The sequence below is a fragment of the Eimeria necatrix genome, genomic scaffold (genome assembly GCF_000499385.1).
Source record: "Eimeria necatrix Houghton genomic scaffold, Enh_scaff79, whole genome shotgun sequence".
NCBI classification, from domain to species: Eukaryota; Apicomplexa; class Conoidasida; order Eucoccidiorida; family Eimeriidae; genus Eimeria; species Eimeria necatrix.
Window position 1 is genome coordinate 63,021 of NW_013654609.1, and position 23,096 is coordinate 86,116.

The window sequence follows — 23,096 nt, forward strand, 5'->3', positions numbered from 1 at the left end:
TAGTCTTGCTCTTTTTCTGTCTTGTCCATTCTAATTCTCGAATAGCATAGCAGACAACTACGGACAAGTTGACTGGAGAAACACAAGAAGCGAGGCTCCGTGAACGAGCTCCCCAATGCGCCTCTTAAGTAGTGTTGGCCTCCACCACAATAAAAAAAAACTATGCGATTAGGAGATGGAAACCCGCGCAAAGATTTACTAGAGAATGCCAACTAAAGAGGGCCAGTCTGCGCATGGCGTTGCGTCGTCACTGCAGAGAATGCTCATATTTTAGAGCTTTACTGCTGCTCCCATCAACTATGCAGCTGCGGCTCAATATGCTGGTCTTAAAAGGCAGCACGAGCGACTCATAAGAAATTCCATCGGCGAAACTGGAGGCCAACACGGCGAACTTCTCACAGCAACTTCTCGTTGCTGGTGCTCCTACCCCTGCAGACGAGGCTGCTGATGCGGCTGGTCGCTCTCCCCCGAACGCATGCGCCTGCTTTTGAGTGACATGAGGGCACGAAGTGTTTTAAGGGTGTCTTTGTGAAGCCATCCTGCAAGACAGTAAAGTTCTGCACAGCTGTCCAACCGCACCTCTCCAAGCCCGCAGAAGGGGCTTCAACAGCCAGAAGAGCTTCTGGATTGCCGCAGCGCCAGCAGAAGCGGCCACACTAGTTCCAGCAGCACCAATGCATGCGGTAAGACCAACAAAACGCGTCGGACAGAGAATCAGCAGTAGCAGCAGCAGAACTTGGCCTTGCCTGTCTCGTTGCTAAAAGTTGGCAGCACTGGGGCCTCTTGCAGAAGCTGACGAATATCGGCATCTTGAATGGCACAGAGTTGATATACCTGGGAGGGGCGAGAAGGAGGGACTAAAAATGCATCCTCTGCAGGACACGTGGCAATACGCACATCAAATAACGGTACGCAACGATGCAGCTGCAGCTCTGTGGGTGCTGTTGCCCCTGTAGCTGCACCAAGTGATGCCGCTGATGTTGTGGCTCTTGCAGTTAGTACTACTCTCGTTGACGTTGCTTTCAATGTCACCAACTGCTGCAGTGCTGTATACGGCAATGCTGAGCAGAACATCCGTAAGGACCTTGTGAATCGCCGGTCTCACCTCGCTGCTGCTGACCCGAGCTCGGCGGAGGGCCCCCTCCTGCAGCGGCAGCTTTCCAGTTGGTAGAACGGAAAAAAGGGTCTCTGAAGTCAATTGTCTGTGGCATATGAGCAAGCAGCATACGCAATGCATGAGAAGCACAAAAATATTTCTACAATAGCCAGCCCTGGGCTTGAAGTCTGGTGCCTGCCTGGTGTTTGGAGATCCGCCAACAAACTAGTTTCACCGGCCTTCACCTACAAAATCAGATCTTAACGTTCAGAACTAAACAACTACGCAAGTGCTTAGGGAAACGCTTCGGGTTCAGGGTCTAGAACCTGGGATTTTGGGTCTAGGCTTCACCTGGTAGTGGCGGCTCTCAGGGTCTTTTCGAGGATCATAGCCGAGCCGGCAGAGACAGCCACGGAAAGGCCCATCTGACAAGCAAGATATATCACAGGGATACAGTTTTCCTGAGGCGTTTATTGATGCGGCCATTGCTGCTACTGCTGCATACGTCGTCGCTGAGCCTTTAGCAGGTCCTTATAAGTGCAACCGTAACACAGCACGATCCACGCCAAATACCAGATAAGCACTTTATCGCTGTTGCTACATCATGGCCATTTTCCGGTGATTTCTAGACCAACTATTCCCACTGGACCTGCATCCCTCAATTTGGTTTCCAGACGCTCACATTTAGCGCATCGTGCACAAGAACAAGCAATTGAAACAACACCGCAGCGCCAACAGCTTTTGTAGCCCCTCACTTAACAGCAAAAAGCAACTGTAGCAGTAGAAACAACACCAGCACCAGCAACATCAGAAGCTCCTGCAGCAGCGTCAGCTTCAGCAGGTACCTGCAAATAAGAAGCATGTCTTGGCATAGGCAGGCTTCTTTCTCCATGCCGTGTATGTGGGTGGCAGATGTGCATCTAAAGAAGGTCTAAGCCATACGGGCTGTTTCTGCAGCAGTTCTTCGAGGGCCAGCAGCAAGCTGCGGTCTGCAGAGCAGCAACATGAACAAGCTTTACTACGCACAGCATATAGCAGCAACGGCTGGAGCAGAAGCAGCAGCTGCAGCACAAGAACGAACAGTGTGGATACCATGATCCATAAGTCTAGAGTAAAGGCAATTATTGCATTGCCCGCAGCCTGCTGAGCCGATAGCTGCAGCAAGAACAACACCACTTGCAGCAGCCGCAGTAGCAGCAGCATCAGCCACGGAACCAACAGAAATCCGCCGCTGCAGTACAGCAGCAAATGTACCATCAACAACAGCATAAACAACTGTAGCCATAGCACTTACAATGGAGGTAGCAGCAGCAGCAGGGGAAAAACTAACAGCCACAACAACAGCAATGCTGAACAGCAGCAGCTACCGCAGCACACGCCTGCCAGAAACACACCTGCAAAGGCCCTAGCTGCTGCGGGAGGGGGTGCCACGGGGAGCTGTTCATCGCCTATGCGGCCGACAGCATTAAATGCGGTGCTGTCATCTTTGTTGTTGCTGCTGCTGCTGCTCCCAGTTACTGTTGATGGACCTGCCTGGTAGCTCTTGGAAAAGGTGGCCGCGTCTGACGTCAATTCCCGTGCTGACTCTGAAGAACTTGCTGCTACTGCTTCTGCGCTTCCCTGTTCTGCAGCAGCAGCAGCACCAGCAACGGCAGCTGCATCTTCACCATCTTGGCGTCCACTTCGCGCGGGGTCAATTGCGTCTAGCGGTGCAGCATCAGAAATGACCGATGATTGGGGTACTTGCTCCGTTAGTTTCCCTGTTGTTGCTGCTGCTGCTTCTGCTGTTTCTGCAGCTTTCGTTGCGGTTGTTGTTGTTGCTGCTGCTGGTAGCGAAGGAACAAAACGGGGTGCTCGATGTCCTCTAGTCCCCGCTGCTCTTGCAGCTGCAGCCTTTGCAGCAGCTCCGAGGGTAATTTTGTCACTCTCCAGTATGCTTGAGGCGCCTCCTTCTTCATTTGTCTTCGTTTGTGATCTTGCTGATGCCGGTGCTGTTAGCAGCCTTGCTTGTACTGCCCCGGCTGTTCCTGCTGCTGTTGCTTCATCTTCTTCTGTTTGCGCTGCGTTTTCTATTTCTGCATCTGCCGTCGCGGGTTGTGTTGCAGAAATGCTGCTGCTGGCATGTCTCGGGGAAGGGAACTCTTGAGGAGACTCTTTCTGCTGCTGCTGCTTTTCGACGTCAACATGCACTTCCGGCTGCAGCAGCAGCTGGTCTCGCTGCTGATGTAACCGTTGGCGGTCTTGCTGTTGGTGTTGCTGCTGCTGCTCGGTAGGCGACTCTCGTGGAGCTTCCGCAGCAAATGTAGGGGCCGGCGGGGCCTCAATTTTGTATGGAAATGGTGCCTGGCCTTTGCAGAAGAAGGGAGGCGGTATGTATGGGGGCTCCTGCGTATTGCTTACGTTGCCGCTGCATGCGCGCTGCGCCTCTGCCACCACTTGAGCCTCGAAAGACTCTTCGCCGCGGTGACCGGGCGGCGGCACGAAGTAGAAGTCGGCGAGGCCTGCATGCAGCGCAGCAGCAGTAGTAGTCACACTGACAGCAGCCGCTGCAGCGGCCACCGCAGCAAGTGCAGCAGCTGCTGCTGCGGGGATGTATCCGTGGTATTCGGCGTGCCGCAGGCAGCTCGCTCTCCAGGGGCAGCTGCAGTGCCAGCAGCAACGTTAGCGCCAACTGCAGCAACAGCAGCAGTTCGTCCTACCGGTGAAAACGTGGCGCTGTATCACTCTGCCTACGGTCTCAAACTCTACAGCGCCTGACTTCCGGACCCTCCGGCGCACCAGAATGCCTGCTGCGCTTTGCCGACAAGCAGGTATCTGCCCCCATCTGCTGCTGCTGCTGTTGCTGCTGTTGCTACTACACCCTAGCCTCAGTATTAGGGGCTCCCCACGGTCCCCACATGCCACTCCTCGGGAAGCAGCCTCGCACCCCCCGAGTATGCGAATCACAGTTGATCTGCAGCAGCGAGCCAAGAAGAAATGGCAAGACCGACATCCAGCTGTGGCAGCAGCAACAGCAGCAACAGAATCAGCAGCAACAGCAGGAGTGCGGCAAACATGACCGATTTAACAACTCGAGGTGTAGCTGCAGGATCACTGGCAGCCGGCGTACAACGCTGCGACGAAACAACCCTGGAGCGGCATCAAGCTAAGCAGCAGAAACCGCCGCAGCAGCACTTGTACTGTGACGTACCGCCTCTTGGCCTTCCCCGGGATCTCTACCGCAGCTATTGCCACGTTTGGTACCTCAAGAAGTTGACTTTTGCCTGTTCCTTGAAGATTCGGAGGGACCTCGGGTAAAGGGTGGGCACCGGCGTCTGAAGAGCCCTCAGGCGCTTGTGTTGTGCCCCCACTAGATTGGGAGCTCTCCACGAGGGCCTGCATGCGTGACGAAGAAGAAGACACCGTGCGCCTCACCGCAGGCTAGCCCCTCTTGCTGCCCTGCACTTGCAGGTGCCGGGGACAGCTCCTGTCCTAGATATCTTCAAAAAGTGCTTTCTTTACACCGGTGCTCCAGGCACCTCGGGTGCTTCTGAAAGAGCTTCTGAAAGAGCATGGATCGGCGGTTGTGGAAGCCTCGGGGCCCACCCAAAGAATACGCAGAGCAGGCAAGGGGCTCTACGACGGGGATGAAAGTCAATACCCTAGCCCAGCAGTATAAAATGGGCGTTTTTCCAATTATGTTTTTGAATAAGCCCTAGAAAGCCTGTAGCGGGCGCGGAAGAATGGCGTCCCCGCTATTGGGGCCCTGCTGGCTCGATGGTGCCTCGTTTGGAAGCTCTCTTGTGGTTTCTTCCCAGCAGCTTGTGCATTATTTGTTGCCAGTCGAGAAACGACTTTGATGCATCCCCAAAATGCTATGAATTGAGGTTGAACTAGCTGGGGCCAGGAGACTTGCCAGCAGTCGCTGGCGCGGTCCCTAAGGCCCCATAAGACCAGGAACAGAACTAGAAGCTTAGGTGCATGCTGTACTTGAGGAAGCCTGTGCCTCAGCAGTCAACGTGCTCGCCACCGCTCCTGCGCGCGTCTGGAGTCTGTGTGGCCAGCTAGCCACGGCTAGCCAGACAATAGTGTCTGCCTACTGCCGCTCTGCCACGTATGACAACTACGAGGTCTCTAGATGTACCTAACCACGACCACCTGTTTGTATGTTTCCTTGGCTTCTTCGAAACCGAAAAGTGCAGCTAGCCACAGCGTGGCAACTGGCTGCAGCAGGAACTGGCTGTAGCAGTCGTCCCTCCCACTAGCATTGTGTGGGAGGGCTGCTGTGCAGAAGCCTGCTGCAGCCAGCCACCCTGGCAGTCCGTGTTGCCAAAGAAAACAGGCAAGCGGCCGTGGCCAGGTTCATCTACAGATAAGCACGTGGTATACACAAAAAAGATGAAATAAAGATCAGCGCCAGGGCGGACGGTGTGTATCTACCGGCGCATACGGATATACGCATAAATACGCGAGTCCAAAAACGTGCATAAATACGCATGAAAGGTAAAAGCGTTTCCTAGGCGGAGCTCTTCTGGGCTCCTCACAGTTTCGGGTCTGCTGCGGAGTGCTCGCACACTTCATCACAGCACTTTGAAAATGTCTCCAGGCCCCGGAAGGAGCCGCTTCAAGCACCTACATGGTAAAGAAGCCTCTTAGGGAGCCCCCTCACTCATGTGCCTGGCAGGGGGCCTGCTTAGGAGGCCTCTCTGCCTAGACTGTCGTTGAGCCACTGCAAAGGCGGAGGAATCTTCACGATGAGCGAAATAGCATGGTCTGGGCACAATGTCCAGCGCCTTCTGGCAGCACTGCGTTCATGTTGATAGTGGAGTGGTAGCTGCTGCTGCTGCAGATGCTTGCTGCGAGGATTCTATGAGATCCGTCAGCTGTTCATATGTTGAATCTAGGTGCTGCTCCTCCGGATCCTTATCGCCTGGCTCCTGCTGAGGGCCCTTGCCCACTAGCTGCTGAGCTTGCAGCTTTTCCCGCAGAAGTGCTTGAACCATAAGGCGCGCCCCCTCACACTCCTGCAACAGCGGGAAACATGGGGAAGCGCATGCATCTGGTAAAGACAGCACCCCACATGGTGCCGTCTCAGCAGACAATACGGCCTCCCTGCGGTCCCTCTTGTTGACCGCAGACAGCAAGAGCAGCTCAGGGTCCTCTTTCTCGGCACACACTTGTTCCACACACTCTACTGTTGCCGCTTCGCCTGCAGCGGCTGTCGGCACAGCTGTGGACTCATCTGAGTTTACCGAAGCCGCTTCTGCAGTCTTGTGCTCGGCGGCCCCAACCGGCTTATCGGTAGCGTGAGAGTTCGGCTGCTGCTGCTGCTGTTGCTTCCGCCTCTCCTCTGAAAATGAGGCAGGGAGCTTCAGCGGCATCGCTGCTGCTGCTGCTGCTGCTGCTGCTGTTGCAACGTGTTGGTTATATCGAAATGCGCATAGGAAGTAACATGTCCGCAGGCCCCCCGCCGAGCGCAGGAGGCCCTTGAGCACCCGCAGCAGCACGGCGCAGCAATGCACTTCAGCCCCACAGCCACACGACGCTGTACATACACCCTGCAATGAAGCAGTCTCCTGGCTCCCACCACCTGCACACCTCCCACGGCCAGCCCCGTTGCTGCAACAACCGCAAGCGGCAGTCCCGCCTGTGACTGCCGAAGGAGAAAGCTGCTGCTGCCGTTGCTGCTGCTGCTGTTCCGGCAGCGCGTCGCTGAAGCACCGCACTGCTCCAGAGAACACGTGAGATAGGTGCAGCAGGAAATAACCTTTCGGAGCAACAGCACTTGATGCATCTGTCTGCATCACATGCACAGGCAACTCCGCCTCAGCAATCCTACTGCTGTTGCTGCCGCTGTGCAGGCTGCTGTTGCCATCAGCATCAGTACCTACACCAGCAGCAGTGGCGGGAGACAGCATGTCGTCGCATGGTGCATGCGTTACAACAACACTCATTCTAAAGCCAGGGCCGCCTAAAACAGGCTCAGTACAAACTGCCAGCAGCCGGCAGCAAGACAGCGCTGTTTCTGTGTCTCCGCCTCCCGCTTCTCGCTCACAGCCGTTGCCTCCAGCAGCTGCTGTTGCTGCCGCTTCTGCTGCTTCTGTGGCTGTTGCGGAGGTTCCTGCTTCTTTCACTGGGGCCTCAGCTGCAGTTGCTCGGCTTTCCGCTACGTCTACTGCTGGTGCGGGCGCTGCTTCTGCCCCTGCAGTTGCTTCTCCAGCAATTGTTGCTTCCACAGTGCCTTTTGGTTCTTCTGCATCCACACTAACTATGAGCTGGCTGCCCTGTTGCTGCTGCTGCTGCTTCTGAGGCTTTCTGCAAGGGACAGAGTGATAGAACGCTTGGGCTTGCTTCCTGAGGAGCAGCGGCTTCCCCTGAGGTGCCGGCAGGCAACCACTCTCGTACAGGAGCAGCTTCGTAACCACTCTTTCTCCGTTGCTGCAGTGGAGCACCATGCAACTGCTGGTGCGCTGCAGGACTTCGGCCAGCTTTTCGATGTCCTCATCGCTGTCACCCTCTAACTCTCGCTGCAACTCCAGCTGCTGTTGCTGCTGATGCTGCTGTTGGTGCTGCTGCTGCTGAGCTTGCGGTTGTGCGGGGGGCGAAATAAACTGCAGGCGCTGCACGGCGGCGCCCAGCATGCACAGGGCCCCACTGAGCGCGGCAGCACGTATGAAGGCCTGGGGCAGATCCCCTGATCCGTAAAGAGGGTACAGCAAAGGCGCCCCTCTGCAGCCGTAGAGCCCACAGCCAGAAACAAACAGCTGCAAACGGCTCAGGCCTTCTCGAACACTCCACCGGCTAACGTGCTCACCCGTGCACGTCCCTGCTGCTGCTGCTGCTGCTGCGGGTGCTGCGGCTGTGGGGAGCAGCGGCTTGTCACATAGGCACACTCCGTACGTCACCAGCCGCCGAAGGTGAGTGTTAAGTCCCTGCTGCTCTAAATAGCAGTCCCAGCAATCGCCTTCCTCGCTCATCGCTGGTGCAGCACCTGCTGCAGCGCCATTTGCTGCTGGCAAAGCTGCTTTTCCATCGGAAGGCGCCGCCATGGGAGGCTTGCCGGACGGCTCGCCCCGTGACCTTCCAGCCGCAGGGTGCTGCTGTCCTTCAGGCATCCAATGTGCAGCAGATGCGAAGGGGGCACTAACGGTAGTGGGAGAAGGGGCGCCCGCAGCAGCAACAAATCTCATCAGGGCTCGCTTCTCCCCAAGAGAAAGCAGCTGCGACTGAAATATTTGGCCCTTACTCATTGGTGTGGCCTCTAAGACGATCTTCTCATTTGCACAGAAGCACCCCAAATGTCCCCCCAAGGACACATCACCCCCTCCTACCAACTGCCCGGAAACTTGGGGCACCGCGACTGAGGGAGCCCGCACTCCAGCAGCAGCAGACTCTGCTGCTGTGGGGGCAGTTATGCCTCCAACTTCCGAAGCAGCAGGGGTTGCGGACGCGTTTTGTTGTTGCTGCTGCTGTTGTTGCTGGGAATTAGCGAGCGGCGCCTGCGGCGCATCATCATCTTGCTGCTGCTGCAGCAGCAGCTCTGCCGTAAGGACAGAGCCATCACATGTCTTGAACTCCAAATACTTTGCTGCGCCGCTTTCGAGCAGCACATCCACAGTGTCGCTCGAGGTGTATATACACTTGGGCATCAGGTCTATGAGGAAACGGGGGCTCTCAGTCATCAGTTCGTGTCTCATCTGCAGTCTCTGGGCCTCGACGCTTCCAGGAGGCTCTCCAGCAGCTGCCGCTGCGTCTGCTGCGTCTGCTGCTGCGGCTGCAGTCGCAGCTTGGGCCGCTGCAGTCGCTGCTTCGGCTGCTGCGACCTCCACCGCCTCCGTCAAACCCACGTCCGCCGTTTCTGCCGTTGCTGCTGCTGCTTCCCCAGCTTCAGGCAGCTCCATCGAGTGACCATCTGCTGCTGCGTAGCCTGTCGAGAAGGGAGAGGCCTGGGGGCTGCTGCTGCGGTCGGCGCCGGCTTCAGCCAGCGGCGTCTCGGGAAGCCTTTGCAGATGCAGCGTTGCAGTCAGGGGATCTACGTGCGTGTTTGAACCTTGCTGGAGCTGCAGTAACTGCTGCTGTGGCTGCGGAGGCAACGGCTGCTGCGGAGGCAACGGCTGCTGGGACTGCTGCGGGGTCTCTGCAGCAGGAGAATCTCCAACGGCGCGCTGCAGTGATGGCAATGGGCTACTCAGGGGTCCCGATCCCCAATGCCCCGTCGCCGCTGCCGCTGCACCAGCAGGTGCTGCTGCAGCGCGAGGTCCTGCTGCAGGCGATGCTGCAGGCGGCGCCGCAGCCGGCGGCGCAGCGGCAGGTGCTGCAGCGGCTCCTGCTGCCGAAGCCGCAGGAGAAGCTGCCGGCTGCAAAAACGGAGGGGGTCTAGGCGTTTGCCGGGCAGTTCTATGCGTCTCTATGGTGTCCGTAGTGCTGCTCGTGGTGGCTGTGTAAGTTGTCTCTGCAGTGGCATCTGTAGAGGCAGAGTCAGTGCTGCTAGCATCTGTTTCTGTTTCTCCTTCTGTCTCCCCCTCTCCCTCCTCAAGGGCCTCCTCGCCCGTGGGGGCCTCCGCGGGCTCCAAAAAAGGCCCAAAAGAATACCATCGATTTTCAAATGGGTCCTCCTGAAGGCCCGTGGAGGGGCCTTCAGGAGGGGCTTCACAGGGGCCCCCGAGGGGTCCCCTTGATGGGCCTTGCCCATTTGAAAGGAATGGAGAGGGCCCAACTGAAGGGCCTTCCCCATTCCTCTCAAATGGCCAAGATGCCTCAACCGGGACTACACAGTCTGGGCTGGGTCGCTTGCCCTCCCCGTCACGCAGCAGACATCTCTGCTCCTGAATATCTCTCCTCTTGCTCCTGCAGCTGCTGGAGGTGGCGTGCAGCAGCCGTGCGAGTCCTAGAGAGCTGCTGGAGGAGCTGCCCCAGTCCTCCTGTGGCGGCTGCAGCCGGGGCCTCGCAGCGACAGGAGAACAAGGAGCCCCTTGGGGGCCCTCCTGAGCACGCTCCTGAGCTCCGCCACTGAGGGCCCCATACACGCCGTCCGGAGGGCCCCCATTTTCTGCCCTTAAAGCTTCTTCAGCGGCAGCGCCGCACGAGTTACTGGGAGCCAGCTGCTCCGTCTCCAAGTCGTGGCAGCTGCAAGGGCAGGGCGGCAGTCCCTTCTTCCGCGTTTGTCGCCTCTCTTCATCATCTGGCCCCGAAGAGGGCCTCTGGGGGCCCCCGTTAGAGGTCCAGCCGTGCACCCAGTTCAGCAGCTCCTCGAAGCGCATGCTGCGGTGGGGGCCCCCATAGGACCAAGAGGGCTCGCAAAGCAAACAGTGTAGGCCCCTGCGGCTCAGAGCCGCACAGATGAGGGTGCTGGAGATGCTGCTGCCCAGAACCGCCACATCTACCACAACTGAGCCGCCTCCGGAGGGCGGGGGCACCCGCACGCAGGGGACCTGCAGCACTGCTGCCTCTTCTTCTTGTCGCTGAGGCGCAGCAAGTAGACGCTCGCCCTTGTCGGCTTCTTGTGCATCCCGCCCGCCCTGCTGTTGCTTCAGTTCGTGCTGAGGCTCCTGCTGCTGTGGCTGGTGCGGCTCCAGGCCGCAAGAACCGGATCGAGCTGGCCTTCCCGGCTCGGCCGTACCGTCGACAGCCGGAGGGAGCCTTGATGGTTCATGCTGGCTGATAGATTCGACTACTTTCTCCCGCTGTTGCCCTTCCTTCGGCTGACGTTGCTGCGGCTGCGGCTCATGCTGCTGAGGCGGTGACATGGGCGCACGGGGGTATCGGGGCTCCCCCCCGTGTCGCGCCCTAATGGCTGTCCGCGTTCCTTTTGAGCTCTCTATGAAGACAACAAAAGATGAGATAATACAACACTCTAGTTGCACGGCCCTCCTGAGGCAGAAATAGGCAGATCTGCAACAACGTCGGTGCCGCTTTGGTCGAGGCTGCCGCAGCTTCTGTTGCTGCCAAGGCGCTCACAACAACAGCTGCTGCATGCCAGTGCACCTGATAAAGCCGCAGCGACAGTGGAGAGAGATGAGACTGCAGCCAGCGCTCCTCCAACGCTGTGATTGCTCAGCAACAGCCCGAGGCGCGAGAGACAAGGGGAACTTAGCTCATGTTTGCATCTGCAAGAGAGAGTATGAAATAAATTTGCACAGAAGCGAATATAACAGTTAGGACAGCCCTATAGGGCTGTTGCTACGTCTCAGACGGGCCGTAAACTGACGACCGAAGTAGAACGTGCGGTCCTGCCCTAGATGCCCTATGCCTTTCCGTGCATTTGCACGTCTCACTTGACAATCAAATTAAGCTCTACAACTATATACTATGATATAAAACTAAAGTTCACACATTCTGCTAAGGAACAGGCGCAAGTCCAGACTACCGGTAGGGCCCGTTGTGCAAGCAGTCCTGCACACAGCCAACATCAGCACAAGCAGCAGCAAGAGAAAAGGGCCCTGGCCTTCACGGCAGCTGGGCCGAATGAAGGGTGTTCTGGGCTGTGACAAAAAGCTTCAGATATTAAAACTGATGTCTAACGCAATGCATGAAATCTCTGTCCTATTTGGCGTTCCACTGTTGCGCAAACAGTGCTCTAACGGTTGCGGTTCCCCACGGGCAGGTTGGCACAGCTGGCTCCATGTAGCTCCTGCAGCTATTACGCTCAGCTGCGCCCATGATTATCACCACAAGAGTCTGCATGAACTATAAGTACATACCTAATTGGGGCTTGGAGGAAAGAGGCCAACCCCCCTGGCTTACCAGCTGTGAAAGGTAGCTTGATTTGTGGCTCACGTGAGGAAGACGAACTGAATAATGCGATTTTCTATGGCCTTCATGCACATATCATGTAGGCAGACTTCATTACTCTTCAGAAGCACTCGGCGGTATTTCTTGTGCGTATGAAGGCATCTTCGCGCAGCCATTACGACGCAGGTCAACCCATGGGGCTCGTGACCGTAAGGGGCTGCAGCAGTTGCAACAGCGAGCGACCATAACTTCTAGAACAGCACCTACATATTAGAGATGTTTTGATCTAAGACAGTTTTACTCATACTGCTCTACAGTTACAGCCGCTTAGCGCCTTTTGAGTGACTAGAGCGAAGAGCTTTCGGTGTGGTGTAGCACTGCGCCGCAATGCGGGAAACTGCTCCCTGCATTAAAGAGCGAAGGCCTGAAAATAGCATCTCCTCGGCGGCTCAAACATTTTGTGGCGGTGGGGTGATTATGACTCCAACCCCGAAACGCCCTGATAGCCTTTGCCGCTCTCGGTCTCGGGCCATCAGCTTTTTACATAAAACGTTGACTCTCAAACGGTGGTTCTTGAAGTGCTTCATCGAAGCTCCCCGGCGCCGCTTTCTCTTGTGGCGGCTAGGCTGTGGAAGGCAGAGCCCTTACGGACCAGGCACACCCCTTCGTTGCGCTGAGCAGCATGTCAATCACACAGCTACAAAAGCACACCCCTTCGTTGCGCCGAGCAGCATGTCAATCACACAACTACAAAAGACAGGCACACCTCTGCGTTGCGCTGAGCAGCATGTCAATCACATAACTACAAAAGGCGTCACGCCTCTCCCCTACATTCGCTAGAAGCGTTTGGATTCATTCTCCATCAACTTCTGCGTCCGACACCTACGAAGTGTCGATGGCTTCCAGATGACTACGGTCTCCTGCACGATTTTTTGCAGCCGATCAAGAATTTCTGCACGCAAAAGCTGGCACAAATGAACTCGCCAGTATGAATTTTGGGCAAATGGTCTCCTGCTTGTAGGACAGATTAGCCATCAACCGCTGAACCCCGCCACATTTTTTGTCTGTTCCTACAGGCTTTGTTGTGCCGCTTCAGTGTTTCCCACGGGCTTTCGTTGCACAATGCCCACTGCGATCTTTGTGCACAAGAAGACCTTCAGCTAAATTTTCAGAACGCCCTCTTGCACCACGTACCTTCCTCACCGCTCAGTTCTCCCTGAATGATCCACTGTGCCTTCCAGCACATTTACAGTAGTGGAATTGCGGGCGGCCTCAATGCGACAACCTGACGTGCACTCATTATGAAAAGGAAAGGAAAGCGCTTTCTCTTCGTATCCACTCCCAAAAAGCTATTGCCGCAAGCTTCTTGTTCTGCATGTACTGCTTTCACGACGCACCCACTTATGTAGCCACGCCACTCCGGTGCTTCTCTGACAGAGGCCAAGGAGACTGCGCTAGCACTGTCCCAAAAAACTGATGCAATTCCCAGACTGGCCCTCTTCCTCTCACGCCTGACGGAAAGTCCTTTCAGCTTGGCAGATGCTGTCTACATACTGCCCCTCTACTGCTTGCCCTACTCGCCGCATTCACGGCGGGGTTTGCCAAGGGGACCACATGGCGCTGCCGCTATTCCAGCTCTTCTGAGCCGGTTGCCTCTTGTAGTTGATGCCGTATTGTCTCCGAAGCTATTTGCTGAATGCATCAGATTTTGGCTTCCCTACCGGATACTTCTTGAATTCCCCTGGTACATTCTTTTGGTGGCCCTGCGCGACTTGCTGTTATTCTGCATTCTTTGGCGCCAGCGGATTCTCATTAAAAAATAAAAGGGATGATTAGAAGCGACTCGCAGCAAGTGCCTTTCCTTCGTATTCATGTTGATTGGAGGAGTGCGTCGCCAGTAATACTCAAGCAGCACAAATTGTGTCGCTCGTTTTGCACCAAAAGGCTAGAAGCAGGCAGTCTGAGCAGAAGCTTGGCCTAAATGAGCTCGCTGAAGTACGTTCAAGAGCCCTACAGATGAGCAGCGCCACTCAGACACGCAAGCCTCCACGTGAGGGTTGGTTGGTTTGCATGGTGATCCACTCCTCTCTTAAGGAAAGCAACATAGAGCAGAGTCCATGTGATTTAAATGCAGCAATGGCTGAACAATGAGGAAGCATCACTGTAATTGCGTCCGGCCTCGCAGTGGCACAAGTTCAGATTTCCAGATTCGAAACAGCATTCCAGCCGGGACCCATGTTGAATCCTTACCCAGTTTATCCTCGAAATAGAGCTAGCTACGCGGTATATCTTCTATCAGTTTTTCTCAAGAGTCCTTAAATGCCTATCGGGTAACGTCCAACAGTGTTCCAGGCGGTTGGAATCGCGAGCAGCGAGTGAGAGCCTACAGCTTGCCCGTTTCTATTCTCTGGTATATTTGTTTTGCCTTGGCTTTGCAATATCTGTAAATGCTTCTAGCAACGTTTTGGTTGTGCAAACCATTCTTTCTACGTGGGGGGCCTTTGTTGGGTCATATTAAAGGCAGAACTGGGATTTTCCACATTTGTCTGAGGAGACAGTTAAGGGTCACTTTGCGATGGAAAAAGCCACGGGACCTCGAAGGAGGCTATCAGAAAGATTCTACTTCTTAAAACAAGTCTACTTTTTTCAAATTATAGTAGCTTGAAGGGCCCAGGTAGAATGACGTATTTCCAAAAGGCCAGGAAGTAGCTTCAATCCAACGAATTGCGGTTGGCAGCTCAGAGGCCCGCAGGAAACATGGTTTTACAGCACCACCACCTCCACCACCAACGGCCACCAGAGACAGAGTGTGAATCATATAAACGAATGTCTCATCTCAGCCAAGACTTCCACCCAGGAGAAGCGGGCTGCTGGTATGGCTCTGTGCTGAGTGTACCCAGCTCAGAACGCCAATGCAGCGTCTCCAAACAGTAAGGGACACACACCCTGACCCATTTCGTAGTAGCAGGAACAGTGCTGCTCAAGAACAAGGCGACCGGAAGCAGCAGCAAAAACAACCAGTCGCAACAAGTGGCGTGGCGCACTGAACATTACACAGCTCCTGGGCAGAAAGTTGCATATGAAGCGACCTGTGCGCAGTTTCAAAGACAGAGCCAGAAGAATGGCGCGCAAGAACAGGAGCAGCGGGAGCAGGGGCAGGCAGAACAGCAGCAACGGGAGCACGAACAAGTGCAGCAGCTGCAAGAGCTGGAGCAGGAGCACCAGCGGTCAAAGCAAGCCGAAATGCTTCCACAGCAAAAGAAACAACAAAAGCAGCAAAAGCAGCGCAACTCATGTGAATGCAAGGCCCCCGGGAAGTAGCACCCTGAAGAATCATTCGAGGAGCAGCAGCAGGCGCTTTTGCGGCAGCAGCACGGCGCACAACTGCAGCAGCAAAACCCTCAGCAGCATAACCAAGACACTCTGGAGCAGCAGTGAGGGACACATCATCATCAGCAAGACATGTTGCTGCAGCATCAACAATTAGAACAGCCTCTCCAAGGCACGGAGCAGCCAAAGCATATCGTTCACGGGGACAGCCAACAGCAGGGTGGAAGAGTGGAGCTGGAAACAGAGCAGAGGAAGCCACGGCAGTGGGATGCGGGCGTAGAGCAAGAGCTGCAGGAGCAGAAAAGGGGAGAGGTGGATATATTCCTCCATACAAAAGGGCGCGAGCCAAAGCAATGTGTGCAACAGCACGACGCATCAAAGCCGACTGTGCAGCTTGGAGGGGAGTCCCCAGATGTTTGCCCGTCTCCACGGTCTCACTCCACACTCAGTTGAGAAACTTCTCCTTCTGAGTTGGGCCACAGCTACGAGGTACCACCTTAGTGCAACACGTGCCTTCGCCCTCTCCCCCTAACCGCTTCCCGTGAACAGCACCATCATGGGGGGCATGTTGATCCTCAACAAGCAAAAAGGGACACCAACTTTATCTCACGGAACGTGTACGTAGACGTCTTATGTGTGCCCTTAACCGCACGGGCACAACCTGCATCTGCGTCCGCTGGCCGAGTGCGCCGCGCCAAAAGCATCGCAAACGGCAACAGCTGCAGCAAGGAAAGGAGCAACAACAGCAACCGTTGCACCACCTTCCATTACCAGAGCTGCTGTCGCATACTCTGCAACCAAGCAGTATAAACACTTCAGTTGTTTCCTCCAATACCCTCCAGCAGGCACAGGGACATCAAGGGCCTGTGAACATAGCGGTAAGGCGGGTGATCTTTCAAGCTGTTGCCGCTGCAGAGCTGGAGGATATTGGAGGAAACAACTGAAGTGTTTATACTGCTTGGTTGCAGAGTATGCTGCTGCTATTTGGCCTTCTGCTGCTGATCCAAGAGTGCCGCCTGAGTTCCAGCAAGCTTCTGCGTTCGCTTTGCGTGGAAAAACAGCTAAACAGGGACCCCTCGTAGGCATAGAACAGCGACAGGCATCCTCGCTGAATGCCCCCACCTTGGCTTCTTTGCTGCGGCCTGCTGTAGAGCCGCGGAGACTCGGAACTCCTTTCGTGAAAGTCCCAATGGCGGCTGCACGGGATGGAGCAGCACAAGCTGCAGTAGTAGGAGCTCCTCATGCAGCAAACGCATCAATTGCGGGGATACGTGCTCCTAGCTCTACAGACACACAAGCAACAATGGAAATGGAGTGCACGGCGGCAGCTGCAGTGGAAGCAAATCCAAAACATCTACAGGTGGTAGCAACGGCATCAGGCCAGAGGACCTGCAAAGCATGTGCTCCAATAGCCCAAGGAAAATCAGCAGCAAAAGCGGCGGTAGCAACAGCCGCTGCTAGAACGACGAAACCAAGAACAGAAGCGGTATCGCCCTCAACGTTCCCCAAAATGATAGCAAGAGCCGAAACAAGCAAAACTGTTCCCATTGTAGCTCTCAAGAAAGCCAACTGAACGGCACCAGCGGCTTCTGATCCTCTAGAAGAGAAGGAAACCCAAGGTGAGTCTTCAAAATTCGCAGAAAAATGGCTGTGTGGAGCAGGAGAAAGGGCTGCTGGTGCAGGTGCTGGTACCACCGCTTGTGCAGCTGCTGGTGCCGATAGGCCTCAACTTCCAAGCACCATTGCAAACAAAACCACAACCCCTTTGAGAACGACAGCAGACTAGGGCAAACTTTCTGCTGAGGCAAGCCCTGAGTTGTCAAAGAAGACAGAAGCGCGTGCTTCCTCTCATTTCGCTGCTGACGCTCAAAGTTGTGGGGCCCTGTGGAAAGAACAGCTCACTGAGGCACCCGGCGGGCAAGCGGCAAGGCCTCCCTTCAGCAAAAGAAAAACAAGCCACCCACAACAACATCAGCCGCAACGACGGCGACGACATCAGAAACCCCTGCGCCAAAGCACTACGGAGAAACTTACGCGAAAACCGAAAACCTCGCTGCATGCGTACTCTAGAAAGCCAGAACAAAGTGTTTGCCACCGCAAGCAGCAGCAGCATGAGCAGTTGCTGCATTCGCAGCAACGGTAGCAGTCGCAAGCGTAGGCATCTCCGAAGGAGCGAGACAACTACCAGCAGCATCACCGTCAGCAGCAGCTAGCAGTCCGAGCCAAAGCAGCACGAACGGCAAAGAAAGACGGAGCAGAAGTACCAGTAGCAGTTGAAGCGGCAACAGCGACAGTCTCAAGCTAAGAAAGCACACTCCCTTATCGAAGAAGTATTCTCTTCCATTCACCTGCTACAGAACAATACATAAACCTCCGGGGAGACATGTAGACTATGCGGCTTCAACGACATTGGAACAGAAGCAGACGCAAGTGCAGTGAGCGCAGCAGGAGCAGAATGTGCAGCTTCAGCTGTACCCAACTTTCCTGAAGTTTTGCAAAATAACCAAAAGCGAAGGCGCGAACGGTCCAGCACCGTTTGGTCTTGCTCGACGCGGAGTCAGGGAAGGGAGGTAGAGAGCCAGAAGGGGAGGAGGAGAAGCTGCCAGCAAGAGTTCCAAGGAACCAGGGATACATTTTTTCTCGGCCCGGCGACGCTGGTGCATACACCACTGCTGTCGCTGCAGTAGTGGAGGCAGTGAAGCTGCGGCAGCGTCTAATCCTCAGCGAACTTTCACGAATGAGGGGAAAGAGGTGCAGCGTAAGCAGCCCAGCAAGTTGCAGCAACGCAACGCCACGGGCAATTCCAGCTTCTGGAGTACCTTTGTCTAGCGGTGATTCCAGGTTTGGACTCTCCTGCCACGCTTCTCAACATCTTCAGCGCTTTTCATGCTCCTCTTGCAAAACGAACACCGAAGAGGCGAAGGTTTGTAAGGAGCCTTCAAAGCTCTCTTCCCTTGGCGTCAGCAGACTGAGGGACTGCTGTTGTCGCTTTGTCACGGCAGCAAATGCAGTTGCAGATTTAGGATAAGCCACATGGAGCAATTACTCCAGGCAAGCTTAATGGCCCGGCCGCCGCTCCGGTGGCGATTGCAGTAATCTTTGAAAGGGAGGATCCACAATTCCTCGAAGGACTCGCCATTCAGCTCGAAGATCAGTGCAGTGAAGGTTCCGCGGATGCTGCTTCCGCTTTTTGGTGCATATGATTTTACCAAAAATGGGCAGTGCCGCACTTTTGGGTATCGTGTACACTTTATTTCTATCGCTTTATTGGAATGGGTTACTCTCACCCGGCTTGCCATACGGGCCCATGGCTGGGTGTCAAGAGTTTAGGCTATGAGTTGAAACTAACAAGCAACTGTAGCAACGACGGAAGTCGGGAACTGCAATTTGTTATCCTTGTCAACCAAATCCGGGTATTTGCACCTTTGGGTTCAGCGATTCTACGTCTCTGATATACGGAAAGAGGCTTGTGACGCACACACACACACGAGGCACTACGATTCCCTTTAGATATGCTTTTACTTTGCTGTGCTAAGCTGCTTTTACGCTTTGCAGCGTGAAACTCAGATTTCTAGAGCTTGCACTCCACGCAAGTCTTTGCGCTTGCCCGTTCGCAACAAGTAGCCCTTCGGCGAGTCGCAACAGCTGATGCTGAAAACACGGCCGCCAGTTTCTTGAACTTTTCATACCACTGCAACAGTTGCGCGAGCGGGATGCCTGCGCCAGGTCATGTTGGTAAAACCAGACGCGGAACGAAATTATGATGCCGCGGGACTGAAATCTAAACCGTGAAACGACAGAGTTATTCCTTTCGTGACCACACTCTGCTAAGATTGCCTCGGCTCAGCAGATTTCGGGTTGTACTGTTCCTGGTTCAGCAGATTTTGGGGTGGACTGTTGCCGGTGCACAACATCGGATGCTTAATGTGCTTCATTGTTGCCTTCTGCTGCCTTTGCTCCACACTGAGCACAAGTTTCTTCGTTGAACTCTAAGGACATTGCTGTGCGTCTAACGTTTGGTATTTGCATAAACATGTGAATGCATGCATATCTCCGTCCGTCCGTATGTTTGCTTTTGAGAATGTGTGCACGCAGCTCCTCGCCGCAACGCAGGCGTGTTCGGTACGCCTCCGCGCGAGTGCAAAACCTTCAAAGCTGAGTCAGCGATTTCGATTGATTCCCCAATAATCTACAAGCACCGTGCCACTTTTCAACATGACGTCTGGTTAATGATACGTGAGCATCATCAACACCAAAAAGGCTGACGTATGCCTGGTGATGATGGCACACCAGGTAAAACACTGCCATGCGCTGAAGGATTCACCCGACGCTGGCCATCGAGCAACCAAGGAAATTCTGTATCTCGATGCATTTCGGCATGCACGTAGAAGTTAGTTAGAGCGGTCATCGGGAATAAGCTGTCCCATCCTGGTTGTGCTAGTCACTCAAGTGGAGATGGGAATGCATGATGGTTGTTGACACCATAAGGAAGCAATTTCAGAAGTCCTCCGCGAGCTCCACCTAGCAATGGCGAGCTATGTAGCACCAGGCCATAGTAGATATGAATGTCGCGAAGTTCCGGATGCTACAGCATGCATCAGCACGACTACTACAATTTCGGCTCCTTCCGGCTCCTGAGGTATTCTGAAGAAAGCTGCTCGCCGGCGAAGTCGTGCACCACTCGTTCAAACCAGTTATAGCGCTGCTTATCCCTTACCTCCTGCAGCAATGGCAACACAGACAGCAAAAGCAGTAAAAAACGCAGCAGCAGCAACAACACTGGAGCGACTCTACCAGGGCAAGCCGCGGTGCAAGCATCTTAACTGAAAGTGATGCCAGCCTTGCGTTGTGGAGCTACAGTCGTAGCCAGCAACCCTCCCTCCCGACCCCTAAACCGTGTAAACCGAGTAGACCCAAAGGCGCACCTGGCGATATTCCGCTACGAGGTCAGCCATCTTTCTCATAGCTTCCTTCACTTGTTGCTGCCTGAAAAAATTACTGCCAACACTCCCAGCCCTAAGCTCTAAACCCTGGATACTGAGCGCAAGGGCGCAGCTTCACACTTTCAGCCGCAAAGCAGCGTCCTACAAAGGGCCGCTTCCTTTAGAGTTAAGACGCAGTAGCCCCAGTTCCTCGTCCTATCTCGTCTTTGCTGTGGGCCACGCCACACGCTCTTGTTGCTTCTTCCACAGGATAGCTGTCTGCTAGTCTCTTTGCTGCTATTAAATGAAACCAATAGTTACAGCGTTTTGGCACTGGGATTGAGCAATGTACTCACCTAAACTCTCTGATGTACCATCTCTTGGGACCAAGAGGTTCTCTATCTTGGAAATGCATCTTTTCCCTATAGAAGTCTTTCGTCCACACCCATTCAAGGCCTAAAAGCAAGCTGCATTCCGTGCGCAGTAAGCCCTCAACCCCATATGTAGAAGCCTGGAGACAAGTTTAAAGCGTAGCGCTGAAAGCCATTTAAAACTAAACGCTGAAAGCCGTTTAAGTCTTGCACGTGGTTTCGTGACCAAAAAGCCGTAGCTTCAATTTCCCGCTGCAAAGATGATCTTGTGATTTGGTCCTTTGGGTGTGCAACCCTGCCGTACCATTGAGTCGATACTGCCGCTCAACATCAGCTTTATACCTGCCTGAAAGTCTGGGGTGAAATCAAAGATGCAAAACCGTAAAACCTAGACAGTAAGTCTAAGCCTGTTGCCAGAGTTCACTTGCAGTGAAGAGTCGGGAAGTCTCAGCTCCTACTCTGAGATTTGGGCCTAGCTAAAACTTAGGGCTAAGGGCCTGGCAATTTAAGATTTACGGGACTGGGAACAGCCGTACCGAGGAGGGTGCCATTCCCCTAGCTCATCCTTACAGGGCATGAGATCCTTCGGAATTTGGTAGCGCCGCCGGCTGCCTCTTACGAAGCAGCTGTATGGATTCCAGTCAGCCCAGTTTCTGGGAAGAACAAGTCGCAGCCACGTCACAGCCAGAGCCCGCCGAGGCTCCGTCACAGGCGCCGTTGACTGCGATCCCCAACTGAAGGAGAGTTGTCTGATCGCCTGCAACTAACTTTTAAACCGAAAAGCTTAGATTCTCGGTTATGGACGGTGAACTTCACCTCGAGGGCCAGTTATCGAGCACATATCTCTTGGCCTTGGTGAGCCGCACGTATGGATTGAAGGTGGGTCGAAGGCGCACGCCGTCAATCATATTTTCACGATATTCCATGCGTGGTGTTCCTGTATGAAGCCACACAAGGACATTCAGGGGAAGTTCAGCACTGACCACAGAGGCAGCGGCAGCAGAAGCGGCGCTGCACCTTTGCACTCCGCCATGTATCGTGGCTCTTTCCTGGCCTGGAGCAGAAGTTCCCGTGGTTCCCATGGAACAGCTCTCGCCTCCCGACCCTGCAAGCAAAAGCCCTAGGCCCCAAGCGCTAAATCCAAAATCCTTCGCTTGCACAGCCCCAACAAGTGCCGGGCAGGGACGACCATGATGATTCAGCTTCTAAGAACCCCTAAGCTGCTGAGCCTTAATCCTAAGCTCAGCAATAATAGCGTGTTAGAAGGCGCGAACAGGACACTGTGGGGTCGGCCTACAATGACACAACTCGAGAAGAAGCGAAAGCCTAACGTCCCCCAGCTCTTCCTACCAACAGCAACGCAAGGGCAACTCATCTGGGGAACCATGGCGCCCTAGTGAACCCTGGATATTTCGAGAGACCCTTAAATATAGAGGCTAGTAATATTCCTTGTTTCCTCTGTCCAGAGACAGAATGGCTCCAGAGCGGTTGGCAGTCCACATATGCTTTGCCATTTCACAAGTTGCCGAACTCATGAGCCCTAATATAAAAGAGTAAACAAAACGCTCTGCCCGTCTTACTTCATTTATCTGCATGGATTACTTACTGCTTCCGGGCTTCCCTTCCTGTGCGAGGGCCTCCCGAGGCCCCCAACAAAGCCCTGTCGAGGCAAAAGGTTTGACTAAACGGGAGGTGTACAGGCATAGTTTCTTTTCTCATAATGTTCAGTATAAGAAAGAGTCTTTTCTTTTAAATGATTTTGAGGCGAGTTTACGAGGTAGCCTGCGAAGCTCCGTCGGTTGCCTGGTCAAATCGCTGTAAAGGAGAACTCTATTTCCCGTTGTGTTTGCAGCTAACTGTGTAGAGTTGCACGTTGTTAACCAAGTTCATGACGAGCACTGCTCTGCTTGGAAGCAGGCTTCCATGTGCCTCTCGTTGTGCCGTGGCCAGTGGTCGCGCTACAATTAGGCAACACTGCACTTGGCCCCAACTGATCCCAGGTCTGGAATACGATACTCAGTGCCGAGCTAGCCCAGGCATCCATAGCAGTGACCCCTTAAGAAGCGTGCAAGGAAGATGCCTTAGAGTTACCCGGTGTTACCAAGGTGCCTGAGAGCCCCGCTGCTTCGGAGGCTTCCTGGCGTGGAAGGCCCGCAGTGGCTCAATCCGCCAAGACCTGACACAGCTGCTCCAGAGCCCCGGTGATCCTGGTCTGCCTATTACCTCCGCTTATTATGTAAGGGAATGAGGAACTGGCGCAGCATGTGGGAGTGTATAAAGGACGGCCAGCGCCAAATGAAGGATGCAGCATGAAAATGCTGAGGCAGTCTATTACGTTGCCGACCTTTTATACGTAGCCAGCACGATAAGCTCGTCTATTCGTAACAGAAGATAACGTGAACACTCCAAATTTTCAAGGCCGTTACAGCGGAAGAGCTGCAAACATGGTCACAAAGTAGTATTGCGGCTGGCAGGCCCTGTTTGCTCTCTTCTACTGCAGTTTGGCCCCTTTTCTGCAAAGGATCCTCTGCACCATCAATTAGAACTAGCGAACAACCCAGAAAACTAGTTCTGAGGCCGTGAGCTGAACCCACGGGACTCAAGCCCAGCGGCTCACGGAATTGCGCTTTCTGTCGACCACAACTGGGCGTGGCTAAAGCATCCCAT

General features: G+C 54.5%; 4 protein-coding genes across 4 annotated transcripts; 1 reads left to right on the top strand and 3 right to left on the bottom strand.

Annotated features, from left to right (window-relative positions):
- Positions 1–423: 423 nt before the first annotated feature.
- ENH_00076540 (hypothetical protein, conserved) lies at positions 424–4,477 on the bottom strand (the record flags this gene model as incomplete). Its single annotated transcript, XM_013582952.1, has 7 exons — positions 424–539; positions 1,106–1,202; positions 1,448–1,521; positions 1,942–2,085; positions 2,491–3,597; positions 3,796–4,049; positions 4,287–4,477. 7 exons carry the CDS (start codon positions 4,475–4,477, stop codon positions 424–426), a joined length of 1,983 nt encoding a protein of 660 aa, XP_013438406.1.
- A 1,409-nt stretch (positions 4,478–5,886) lies between these two features.
- Positions 5,887–10,821, bottom strand: ENH_00076550 (hypothetical protein, conserved; the record flags this gene model as incomplete). Its single annotated transcript, XM_013582953.1, has 1 exon — positions 5,887–10,821. The coding sequence occupies one exon, from the start codon at positions 10,819–10,821 to the stop codon at positions 5,887–5,889; it is 4,935 nt and encodes a 1,644-aa protein (XP_013438407.1).
- Positions 10,822–14,563: 3,742 nt separating this feature from the next.
- Positions 14,564–15,127, top strand: ENH_00076560 (hypothetical protein; the record flags this gene model as incomplete). Its single annotated transcript, XM_013582954.1, is given in 2 exon segments — positions 14,564–14,737; positions 14,741–15,127. Coding segments are annotated over 2 exon segments (561 nt in total).
- Positions 15,128–19,745: 4,618 nt separating this feature from the next.
- Positions 19,746–21,511, bottom strand: ENH_00076570 (hypothetical protein, conserved; the record flags this gene model as incomplete). Its single annotated transcript, XM_013582955.1, has 7 exons — positions 19,746–19,856; positions 20,062–20,122; positions 20,415–20,514; positions 20,734–20,783; positions 20,966–21,082; positions 21,246–21,366; positions 21,409–21,511. The coding sequence occupies 7 exons, from the start codon at positions 21,509–21,511 to the stop codon at positions 19,746–19,748; spliced, it is 663 nt and encodes a 220-aa protein (XP_013438409.1).
- Positions 21,512–23,096: the final 1,585 nt, after the last annotated feature.